At 42.4% G+C, this 12,414-nt stretch overlaps 1 protein-coding gene and 1 non-coding gene across 2 annotated transcripts in view; both read right to left on the bottom strand.

Moving 5' to 3' along the window:
* The window catches only part of HTR7 (5-hydroxytryptamine receptor 7), an 83,307-nt gene extending 72,872 nt beyond the window's left edge, over positions 1-10,435 (bottom strand). The window contains exon 1 of the mRNA XM_045568297.1: positions 9,529-10,435. Coding sequence (XP_045424253.1) covers positions 9,529-10,076 — 548 coding nt within the window. The 5' untranslated portion in view covers positions 10,077-10,435. The remainder of the gene's footprint in view (positions 1-9,528) is intronic.
* On the bottom strand, positions 7,722-7,783 carry LOC123650496. Its single transcript, XR_006739364.1, has one exon. It is a non-coding gene; the product is annotated as a U7 small nuclear RNA (small nuclear RNA).
* Positions 10,436-12,414: the final 1,979 nt, after the last annotated feature.

Here is a 12,414-nt window from a genome sequence, read left to right as displayed (position 1 = left end):
TTGGTGGGAAGTGTTACCTCACAAAAGAATAGGGCAGAAGATGTGTTTCATTTCCTCCCTTTCATTTTCCCATAGCAAAGCTAGAAGAGGATTCTATCAATTCTTAAAATATATCTACAAGCTGAAAATTAATTTTAGACATGAGCAAGGATGACTTCCTTCAAAGAGAAAGGCGATCCAGAGAAGCTAGAATGCATCCTGCACTGCTGATCACTGCAAAATTAAAGCCAAGAACAGAACTCAGATCATCGAAGGGAATGAGTCACAGTACCTGGCGAGGAAGCAAGGCTTCAACCAGACACCAGTCAGGACTAAATATTATGGCTCTTGCAAATAAGGCAGATGAGTTCCTACAACCATGAACAACCCGAAGATGGCCCCTGCCCTCATACATGAAGCTAAAAGCTAACGGTTGCTGATAGCATTAAAATAATAACTGCATCTTCTCAGATTAATGATACATCTGACATAAATCCAAATTCACCTCACAAGATGTCATCAAATAAATACTTTTGACCCTGTTATTATAAAACAAAACACATATGCAGGAAAGGGCCTAAAATATACATGGACACATTAACAGTAATTTTAAAAGGAAGCCCTTGTGTAATTACCACTCCAGTAAAGGAATAGAACAAGGCTGGGTGCAGTGACTCACGCCCGTAATCCTAGCACTTTGGGAGTCCAAGGCAGGAGGACTGCTTGAGACCAGGAGTTTGAGACCAGCCTAAGCAACACAGAGAGACCCTGTCTCTATAAAAGATAGAAAAATTAGCTGGGTATTGTGGTGTGCACCTGTAGTTCCAGCTACGTGGGAGGCTGAGGCAGGTGGATCACTTGAGCCCAGGAGTTTGAGGCTGCAGTGAGCTAGGATGATGCCACTGCACTCTAGCCTGGACAACAGAGTGAGTCCTGTTGAGGAGAGGAGAGGAAGGGAGGGGAGGAGAAATAGAACATTACATTACCTCAGAAGCATGCCTCTCTGATGACAATCTCCTCCTTCCCACCTGGAAGTAATCACTATTCTTGTTCTTATGACACTCATTTCCTCTTCTTTATTACCACCTATGTATGTCCCTAAACAATGTTTTTGCCTATTTCAAATTTTTATATGAATGAAATCACATATATGTATTCATTTGTACTTTGCTTCTTCTGCACAGCATTATGTTTGTGAACCTAAATTATCTATCAGTGAAATGATACGACATTTGAAATTTGATTTAAAATAATGGGAGCAGGGAGGAGTTGCAAAGTATATGTTAAATAAATTGGCCATAAACTGATCATTGTAGAAGCCACATAATGGGTACATCAGGTTCATTATATAATGTTCTTGATTTTTAAATATGTCACAAAATTTTTATAACAAAAAATGGTTTAAATTACTTTGTACGATGTATTTGCTTGCTATGTTTAGTTACAAATTTGATCATTTTCACTGCTGTATAGCAATAGTTCTCCAACTAAGGTCCCAAGACCAGAAGCATCACAATTACCTGGGAATTTTTTTGAAAAGCAAATTCTCAGGGGTCCCCCCGCCCCCCGCCCCCACCAGACTTACAGAATCAGAAACTCCTGGGGTAGGACCCAGCTGTCTGTGTTTTAATAAGCTCTCCAGATAATTGTGATACACATGCAAGTTTGATAGCCACTCCTGAATAGTATTCTATTGTGTGAATATACCACAATTTATTTATCCATTCTACTATTGATACGCATATGTCTTATTTCAAGTTTTGGGGTTTCAAGTTTGTTGATATTCTTGTAGAAGACTTGGTGGACAAGAGTCTCTCTGTTATATACCTAGCAATGAAATAATAGGGTATCTTTAAAATTACATGATAATGCCAAACTATTTTCAAAATGGTTCACCAATTGACAATCCCACTGGTAATATATGAACGTTCCCTTTGCTCTATATCCTTGACAACACTTGGTATTTTTCAGACATTTTAATTATTACCAATCTAGAGGGTTAAACACTTTTAAGCTTTCCAACTTGGAATCAAAGAAACACACATTAGGGAGCCAGTCACAGCAGCTCACACCTGTAATCCTAGTACTCTGGGAGGCCAAGGCAGGAGGATTGTTTGAGGCCAGGAGTTCCAGACCAGACTGAGCAAGAGTGAGATCATCAACCCCCCTACAAAAACTAGAAAAATTAGCCGGCATGGTGGTGTGTGCCTGTAGTCCCACCTACTTGGGAGGCTGAGGCAGGAGGATCAGTTGAGCCCAGGAGTTTGAGGTTGTAGTGAGCTATGATGACATTGCACTCTAGCCCAGGTGACAGAGAAAGAGTCTGTCTCAAAAAAAGAAAAACAAAGCCAGGCATGGTGGCATGTGCCTGTAGTCCCAGCTACTGAAAAAAATAAAATGAAACAAAGCTGAATAAAGCACAAATACATGCATGTGTATACACACACTTTCTTGAGGGTATCACAGGGTTGTTGAGACAACCAGGACTTGAGGGGACAAAATCCTGGAGAAGAGAGAACCACAGGGATGTGAGCCAAAATTCTGCAGTCACTCTCTCCCTTGGGACATTTGCCAAAACTAGGTGAGGAGTAAGGGGCTGAGGATCCAGGCAAAAAGCCTCAGCAGAGTTGCTATCAGGAGGGAAAAACACCAGAAGAACCCTTGGCAGTCTCTTGGGGCTAGAGAGAGAAAAACCTGAGAGGCCAAGACCCTAGTAAAAGGAAGGAACAGAAAACTAAGCCCAGCATGTGTCTGGTATTTCCCTTAAGACATTTGCTGAATTCTGAAACTATGTAAGGCAAGAGGCTAAGAAGTTATGAAGAAAGCTCCCAAAAAGTTTTCAGTGGGAATTTTGCCAGTTTCAGGGTGACAAAAAATTAGAGTTCTGAACTAGCCGTGGGGGGAGAAATCATTGAGAATACCCCAGGCTCTGAGGTGAAATCTCAAGAAGGCTACACCCTAGAAACAGGCATCTGCCAGTGGCAGGGCCTCATCAAAACTAAAATGTAGCCTACATTTAGCTCAGTCCCTAATCAGATTAAAATAATCACTTCCCCAATATGTCTGCTTAGCAGAAACTTTCTCTGGAAGAAAATATCATTTGCAACATCTACGATTTTTCATACAAAATGATGAGTACACAATCAAAATTTGCCAGGCATCCAGGACAAAGACCAAAAACAAAACAGATCACACAAAGAAATAAGTGACTCAGTTATTGGAGTTAGGAGAGAAAGAGTCTAACAATGATTGATATACTCAAAATATTACAAGACAGAGAAATTAGATGAAAAGGTAGAGAATTTCATCAGAGCATTAGAATCAATTAAAAAAAGATCAAATGGAATTTCTAGGACTATAAAATATCAATACTGAAATTAAAAACTCAATAGATAAAGTTGAACAACTGATTAGACATAGCAGAAGAGACAATTAACAAATTGGAAGGCAGTTCAAAAATTTTTCAAAACTGAAGCACAGAGCAAAAAAAGTTAAATGGAAAATACAGAAAAGATCGTAAGAGATGTGTGATATGGTAAAAGGGTCTAAAATACATATATTTGAAGATACAGAAGAAGAAAGAATGTAACAGTAATAACAGTGTTTGAAGAAATAATAGCAAACTAAAGATATGAATACACAAATACAAAAATTATTAGGAGCCCCAAACAGGAGTAACAGTAAATAAACAACAAAAAATAATCAGTAAAGCCAGACCTAGAGACATCACAGAAAAACTGATAAAAACTAAAGACAAAACCCTAAAAGCAACCAGAGGAAAAAAAGACACGTTACCTTCAATGGAGTAATAACAATGTTGGCTGATGGCTGCTTTTTTCAACAGAAATGATGGAAGTCTAAAGACAATGAAATAATGTTTTATTTAAAGTGCAAGAAAAAAACTGAAAATACAGAATTCCATACCCAGTTAAAACAGCATTCAAAAATAAAGGTAAAATTAAGACATTTTCAGGTAAGTAAGAACTGAAAGGATTTGTCACCAGCAAATCCTCACTGAAAAAATAATGCTAACAGGAGTCTAACTGGGCATAAGAAAATAATCCCAGATGAAAATGCAGGAAAAAATAAAGAGCAATAGAAAAGGTAAACATGTGGCTAGGCGCGGTGGCTCACACCTGTAATCCTAGCACTCTGGGAGGCCCAGGCGGGAGGATCGCTCAAGATCAGGAGTTCAACACCAGCCTGAGCAAGAGCGAGACCCCGTCACCACTAAAAATAGAAAGAAATTATCTAGACAACTAAAAAAATATATAGAGAGAAAAAATTAGCCAGGCATGGTGGCACATGGCTGTAGTCCCAGCTACTCGGGAGGCTGAGGCAGGAGGATTGCTTGAGCCCAGGAGTTTGAGGTTGCTGTGAGCTAGGCTGATGCCACAGCACTCTAGCCCAGGCAACAGAGTGAGACTGTCTCAACAAAAAAAAAAAAAAAAAAAGAAAGAAAGAAAAGGTAAACGTGAGTAAATAAGAATGAATATTGATTGTTTTAGAACAACAATGAAAATAGCATTAATATCCTTCTAACAGGCTTTTAAAACCTATAGACTTAAAATGCATGACAATAATAACACAGAAGGTGTGATGGGGAGACAGAAATAGAATGTTCCAAAGTACCTTATTACCTTATGACCTATTTACCCAAAAGAAATTAAAACATGTCCACAAAATGATTTGTACACAAATAAATGTTCAGAGCAGTGCCATTAGTAACAGCCTTAAACTGGCAACAACTCAAGTGTCCATCTACAGGTGAATGGATAAACAAATTATGGCATATTTATACAAAGGAATACTACTACTCAGTAATAAAAATGAATGAATTACTGATAGCCTAAAAACTATGTATGAAACCCACAGACATCGTGTTGAGCAAGGGAAGCCACATTCAAAAGAGTACTGCTATACAATTCCATTTATATTAAGTTCTAGCCAAGCAAAACTAATGTATGATGCTAAAAGTCAAAACAACAGTACCTTCAGGGGCATTAGAAACCAGAAAGGAACAGGAGGGGATCTCTGGGAGGTTACCAATGGCCTATTTCTTGATATGGCTAATACAAGAATATGTTCACTTTGCGGAAATTCATCAAGCTCCACACTTAGGAGTGTGTACCTTTCTATATGTATTTCCAAAAAAAGTTTTAAAATGCATTTCAGAAATACAAAAAAGGTATACAAAGAATAATAAGTCTGTATCTACCACCAAAATTAAGAAACAAAACATTACCGATATAGTTTTTTGTTTGCTTGGAGCCAGTTGTCTGGCTCTGTTGCCCAGGCTAGAGTGCAGTGGCATCATCATAGCTCACAGCAACCTCAAATTCCTGGGCTCTTTGTTCCTCCTGCCTCACCCTCCCAAGTAGCTGGGACTATTTGATCCTCCTGCCTCAGCCTCCCAATTAGCCATGCCTGGCTAATTTTTTTAAAACAATTTTTAAATTGTTTGTAGAGAGGGAGTCTCACTATGTTGCTCAGGCTAGTCTCAGACTCCTGGCCTCAAGCAATCCTCATCCTCCTATCTCGGCCTCTCAAAGTGCTGGGATTACAGGTGTGAGCCACTATGTCCGGCCTCAATATAGTTGATATGTGTACTCCTCCCAGATCACTCCTCCACCCACCCCATCAGAGATAACCACTCTCCTTGAAATTGGTGTCCACCATTCCTCTGCACTAGTTTATACTTTTACTCCTCATAAAAAGCTTCCCTAAACAATATATAGAACTGTTTTACATGTTTTAAAACCATATATAAAAGGTAACTTGATTTCTATTTTTAAAAGATCATTCTAAAAGGGGTATGGGGAACTTTCTTGGATGACACAACATTTTATATCTTGATTGGAATATTGGCTACATGGGTATACATATACATTTGTCAAAGCTCATCAAATTGGATATTTAAGATCTGTGCATTTCACTATGCATAAATTTTATCTCACTTAAAACAAAAAAAAATTTTTTATAATAGATCATTCTAGCTTCTTCATATGGAATGGCTGGTGGGATGGACTGAAGTAGAACCAGGAAGGCCAGTTAGAATATCGCAGTGGACCTGGTTAGTGTCAAACTCAACTACCTGAAGGGTAAGAAAGTAACGACAGGTTGTGGACACAGTTTTTTGAACAGCTTAACTGTGAAGCAGAGAAATAACTGGAGGAAGAAGTGAGGCCAAAGAAGGGATTTTTAAAGATAGAAGACCAAGTTTGACCAAGTAGGGAGAAAAAGCCAATGACAGACCAAAGATGAAGGATCATTGAAGAAACAAAGTCCTCAAGAAGGTGAGGATATGAAACATGAAGTCCAGGGCTTTTGTCTTTGTTAGGACACAATATCTTCTTATCTTTTAACTGGAAGGAAATAAAAAGAAGGGTAGAGATTAAAGGGAAGATTGTTTTTTTGGTGATAGAAAGATAAGGGTGTTCCCATCCAATGGCTACTACTTTTTCAATGAATATGAGTTGTTATCTGAAAAGAGTGAGGAATGGGAGTTTTGAAGCCTGGGGAGAAGAACAGTATGGCACTGCATTGGAAAAGGCTGGAAAAGCATCCCAGTATGGTGAGGAGTGGTTAAGAAAAATGAAATGTTCCATTTTGGACAGGTTAAATGCCCAACAGATATCCAAAATCTTGAATATAAGCTCAAAAGTAAGAATATTGTTATTCATCTTTCATTGTGCTGCACAAAGCACAGTGTAACTTATACTAGGTACTCAAGAGGGAATGAATAAGGGAATAAATGAAGATTAATTTTTTCATATTTTCATAGCACATTTTATATCACCTGTCATATTTTACAGTGGAACTGAAGAAAACATTCTTTTAGAAGTAATTTACCTTAGATATCAAATGTATTTTCCTTTTCTTCATTTTTAGTTCTGTTATTGGAAGAAAATCAATCTGTGCCTTCCAATTTTATCAATTCTTCATTTTATCTAAAGCATTGATATGCTGATCTGCTAAAATAATTTTTAAGCAGAATTCACCAGGATAATTCCCACAGGTAAAAAGAGATAGAATTTATATGCCTATATTATCATAATTTGTGATAATCATAAGGGTATAGTTAATGAAAAAATTAGAAACTCTTGCCAAGAAGAGAATTAACCTCTGTATTCCGGACATGCCTGCTGATGCTAAGTCACACATGTACACTGAGTGAAGAATGTCTTTTTTATTTAATATTTTTTCATTTTTTTAAATATTTTAATAAATTTTAAAAGCCATCCTAGTTTTTGGAAGTCTGACGAAGAATGTCTTTAGTTCATGTACTGGAATCACAGGGTAATATCAGACAAGCTTTAACGTGCCCAGAAGAACAGAAGTACTGGCTGTCTTAGGAGACAAATTAGCACTCTGTGCTATTTATTTACCATCTATCAATTATGAAATTTTTAAATGGCTATAAATGTATTACTTGCAGCATAAATTATTATTTGTTTTATCAGACTAAGTTCCATTTTAAAAGACTCCATTCATGCAAGATGCTTCATTTTGGTTGGCTAAGCAGTGGGATTTCTGAGCTTTTAGTTCATGTATATACTTGCTATGTATATTGAGTGCATGCTCCTAATTCCTGTTGCCATAGCCAGAATGTAAATGCATGTTTTTGTTATTCTTTTTTTTTATAGCTTTTATAAGGATTTTTTACTTGCCAGCTTTTAAATATGTATATTTGTATTCAGACTATCAATCTTTATTTTTATTATTTTTTAAATAAATTTTTGGAGGGTTTTCCGGTGAGGACTGGAAAATCTGCTAGACAAACTCTAAAAGAGCTGTAACACTAGACCATCAATCTTTTAATTACCTATTTTATCGCCCTGAGCAATTGTTAGCTATGCAACAATGTGCCTTTTAAAAAGATGACTCCTAGGTGCAACAAGGCAGAAAATTTATACCTTAAAAGCACAGAGCTAAGGCTTTAGGCCTAAATATTGTACCATCTTTTGCTTATAACAAGGAAAAAAAAAAGTTGCATGTAAAGTCCCAGTTAAGACAAGATAGCCAGGAAAAGTACCCTAAACAAAGGTAAGACTTGTCATGTAAAATTAGAACAATGGTAAGAGTTTCAAGTAACTCCTGTTTTTGTCATTCTTAACTACAGTAATTCAGAACTTCAGCTGCCAAGTTTGGTGCTAATATCCTCACTTATGTGGTTTATACTCTGCTCTTAAAATAATTCCTTGTTTGCTGTTAGAGGCTCCAACCATGATATATAAAATGGCAAGGATCAATTTTTTAAAATCATGAAATAAATGGAGCTATATGTATTTTTTTCTTGAAAATAATCCCTTTCCTATCATTCCCTTTATTTAGTAATTATAAACCCAGGTCAAGCATAAAATAGCAGAACATTTTAAATAGCAACAAAACACAAATAGCAGTGTTTTCAAGGAGAAAAAAAGGAAACTCTCAGTTTCATGCTAAACCATCCTTTGATGCACTGTCATTTTAAGTGTCAAGGTATCAATTATTTCTCCTATGCTTAAAAGTCTACACATTTAAAGGTCCTGTGGATCCACTAAGAAAATAAGCAACCATTTCTCTCTATCATTAAACACAACAGGATACTAGTCCTGTGCTAGTTTTAAAACACCAGCAAAATTCTGATTGTGAATATTAAGGTTTACTATTTCAGTTTCAAGTGAAACAGTTGCTCTATAGCCAAAGAGCATCGACCATACTTAAAGTTGTCACCTGCATAATATTTGTAGGGCCAAAGACTAACTCCATTTCAAAATTCCCGAATCTTCATTTCAAAATTCCCTGAGGGTCTCCGAGTCCAATATGACACCCATGGCAGGACTACTTTTCCCCAGTCCTCTCTGACAGATGGTCAGACTGTTTCAATTACTCTAGTGGGGGAGTTCTCAAGAGAAGGTCCCCAAGGGATATGATGAAAGGCTAGAACCAACCACTCAAACAGGGAGTAAGGTTCCAGTCAGTAAGCTTGCAGGAATAACGTTGCCAAACACTTAAAAGCAGACTTCCACAAGAATGCGATGCGGAATTAGCAATCACAAGGGTGCAACGTTTAAGGCATGTACACCTCAATTCAGGAACCCTCCAAAGTTCTTTCACTGGCCTAGGGTGTAGCTCGCACACTTTGGGGAAACAAGGTGTCTTTGCTCTGTTTTTTTTTCCTCTCTGATTTCTTAAAGTAAGAAATGACCTGTTAGGCTCACAGCAAGGGTTTGTCAAGCCAGACAGCATCAAATCCCTTCCTTCCTTAAACCAAGCCAGGGGACCCCCTGGTGGAACTGCTAAGGCTTAAAATACTCTTAACTTTGGTCTTAAAATCGTCACTACAGTAAAGCAGAACATTTCGGGTTTTTCTTTTAGCGATGTATAGAGGCTATGCTGTAACTGAAGTTTGGCTGGTGTAGGGTTGATGTGTGGGGGTTGTTGGAAGCGCAGCCCTTCATCCCGCCTGGGAGTCTGGCTTGATCCTCCCAGCAAAGGCGAGCGCGCCGGGCTGCGCCGCCAGCACATCCCCAGCTGGACCCCAGGACCGGGCGGCCCGGCCCTTACCTGTCGATGCTGATCACGCACAGGGTCATGATCGAGGCCGTGCAGCACATGACGTCCATGGCTATGAAGACGTTGCAGAAGAAGTGGCCAAAGATCCACTTGCCCCCGATGAGGTCGGTGACGCTGACGAAGGGCATGACCGCCACGGCCACCGAGAGGTCGGCCAGCGCCAGGGACACGATCAGGTAGTTGGAGGGCTGGCGGAGCTTCTTGACGAAGCACACGGAGATCACCACCAGGCAGTTGCCCGCGATCGTCAGCAGCGTGATGAGCGTCAGGATGGAGCCGATCACAACTTTCTCGGCTCTGCCGTAGTTGATCTCCTCCCCACAGCCGGAGACATTGTCCGGGGGTGCGTCCCAAGTGGGCGCAGGGCTAGCTGTCACCTCCGGGACCGCGCTCAGCAGGTGCGGCGCCCAGGAGCCCGCGACCGGGTCGGCGCCCCCGTCGGGGCTCAGGTCCGGCAGCCCGCGCCCCACCTCTGGCAGCAGGAGAGAGCGGAGGTGGCCGTAGAGGTCCGGGCGGCCGCTGCTGTTAACGTCCATCATCGTGCCGCTGTGCGCTGCTGCCCATGGAGCCGGCGCCCCCGCCGCGCGCTCCGGCTGCCGGCCCCCGGGCCTCACCTCGCCGGTTCCGCTCCGCCCGGCCCAGCCATGGGGCCCGCGCCGGCCGCTGGGGGGCGCCCGGCTCGGTCTCGGGGCCCCGCACGCCCGGGCCCCCCGGCCGCTGCGGGGAACGCAGTGGCGCGACCGCGCGGGGACTCCCCGCGGGAGGCGCCTCGGCACCCGACGGACGCCCGCCCGGGACGCGCGGGCCGGCCCCGGCGGGCAGCACCTCAGCCCGCGGCGGCCGCGCGGCTCGGCCGAGAGCGCCCGGCGGCGGCGGTGGCGGCAGAAGTTGCGGAGTGAGCCCCGCCCCTCGCGCCCGCCGCGGCCGCTCCCCTGCGGCAGCCGCGCCGCGTCTCCGCCGCCGCCGCCTCTGGCCGCTGCCCGCGCCCTCGCGCTCCCGGGCCGGGCTCCCCGCGCCGGGCAGCGACCGCCGCCTCTGCCGCTCCGCCCCACTGTGCGGGGGCGGCGCCGCACGCGCCCCGGGATCCCCAGTCCGCTCGCCCGGGGATCCTTCCCTGCGGCAGGAGACCCAGGCCCCCTCCAACGGACCCCAGCCTCCTTGCTGTGTAAACGACAGTTTGGCGGGGGCTTTTCCTTTTGTTAAAGGGACTAGTGGGCCAGTGGATGTGCAGACTCTTAGCGAAATGAGGAACCGAGGGGGGGAATTTTTTTTTTAATTAAAAAACCTTCTCGAGCACTACACCAAGCAACAAATACATACTTGCGTTTCCTATTTTGACCACTTATGAGAGAAAGCGAAAATGGAAAAGGAGAAACAGCCGAATGGGACGAGGATGGGAGCTGGGGGGGGGGGGGGTTGCCTTAGACCCCGGCACCAAGGAGGAGCTGGGGGCTCCGGGGAAGGGGGTTCCAGGGGGGTCAACCCCTTCTGACTAACCCTCCTCACACTCCGGCGTCTAGAAACAGGCCTCTCAGCTCTGAAAACAGACCCTGTCTGCCTTTATATTTAGGCTACAAAGCCTAATATATTGAAATGAGGGTTAATTTTCCCATGGCATTCTGCAAATCTTACACATAAGCGGAGACATGGCCGGTTATAATGTTCTGCAGAAGAATCCTGGAGGTGTATGTGGATTTAGTACCCATTGCCTAAAATCCCCCTTAGTATTCAAACCCTGTCAGAGTGGCTGGTTTTTATTATAAGTGAGACTTGTTTCATTCCGTTTTGTTTAAAGGTTTTATTGGAAGCCAGTAGTGATTTCTTCAGTTTAAGACGCTAAAAACAATCAAATCTGTTTTCTTTTCTAGTTAGGCCCTACTGGATTATAAATAAAAAAGAAAAGGAACAAAGACCTCAAAATATATTGATCTGAGTGCTGAATAATACTCTCATTCTTCAAGGTGGGAATTAGCCCTGCTTTTCCAGATAAGGAAACGCAGTTGCTATTATAATTGGCTGGTAAGTAATAGTTATGTTTCAAACCCAGGTTTATCTGATTAGTATGCCCATATTCTTACCCCTACATATTCGACAACAACAGAAATAATTTAAGTGGGAAAAAAATTATTTAGGATGGGCCAATGTTTGCAGCAGTTTCACTATGATCAACATTTTAGAGGCTCTCCTTTGCCTGGGATAAGCCAAATAATCTATTGAGTCAGAAGAAAAGTGGAAGATATTAATAATACCTAGGCCACAAAGCAATATTATTTAATAAGAAGATGGGGCTGGGTGTGGTGGCTCACCCTGTTCTCCCCTCAGAACGAAGCAAGGAAGGCTGGTTCAGTCGTTCATCAATTCATTCATTCATTCAACAATAACCCTTGAGCACCTACTCAGGGCCACAGGTTGGGCAGGAACCTGGGACAGAAGGATGGGCCTCACACTGTCCTGTCTCTGGGTGATTACCGTGTATGACACCCACAGTGACCCCCCCCCCCCACCTCCCACTCCTAGCGCTCTGGGAGGCCGAAGTTGGAGGATTGCTTGAGGTCAGGAGTTCAAAACCAGCCTCAGCAAGAGTGAGACACCCCCACTCTCCCAACTGTCTACAATAAATAGAAAAATTATCCGGGTGTGATGGCCAGCTCCTGTAGTCCCAGGACTTGGGAGTCTGAGACAGGAGCATGGCTTGAGCCCAGAGTTTGAGGTTTCAGTGAGCTTTGATGATGCCACTGCACTCTAGCCAGGGTAACAAGCCACAGAATGAGACCCTGTTTCAAAAAAAAAAAGGCAGTGGATGAGAAAACTTTTTCAACCTTACGTTAGTATAGTGGTTCCCCCTTATTCTCAGTTTTACTTCCCTTGGTTTCTGTT

The sequence above is a fragment of the Lemur catta genome, chromosome 14, assembly GCF_020740605.2.
Source record: "Lemur catta isolate mLemCat1 chromosome 14, mLemCat1.pri, whole genome shotgun sequence".
Classification (NCBI taxonomy): Eukaryota; Metazoa; Chordata; class Mammalia; order Primates; family Lemuridae; genus Lemur; species Lemur catta.
Note: the sequence above shows the minus strand (reverse complement) of the source record. Positions and strands in the feature narration are given on the sequence as shown.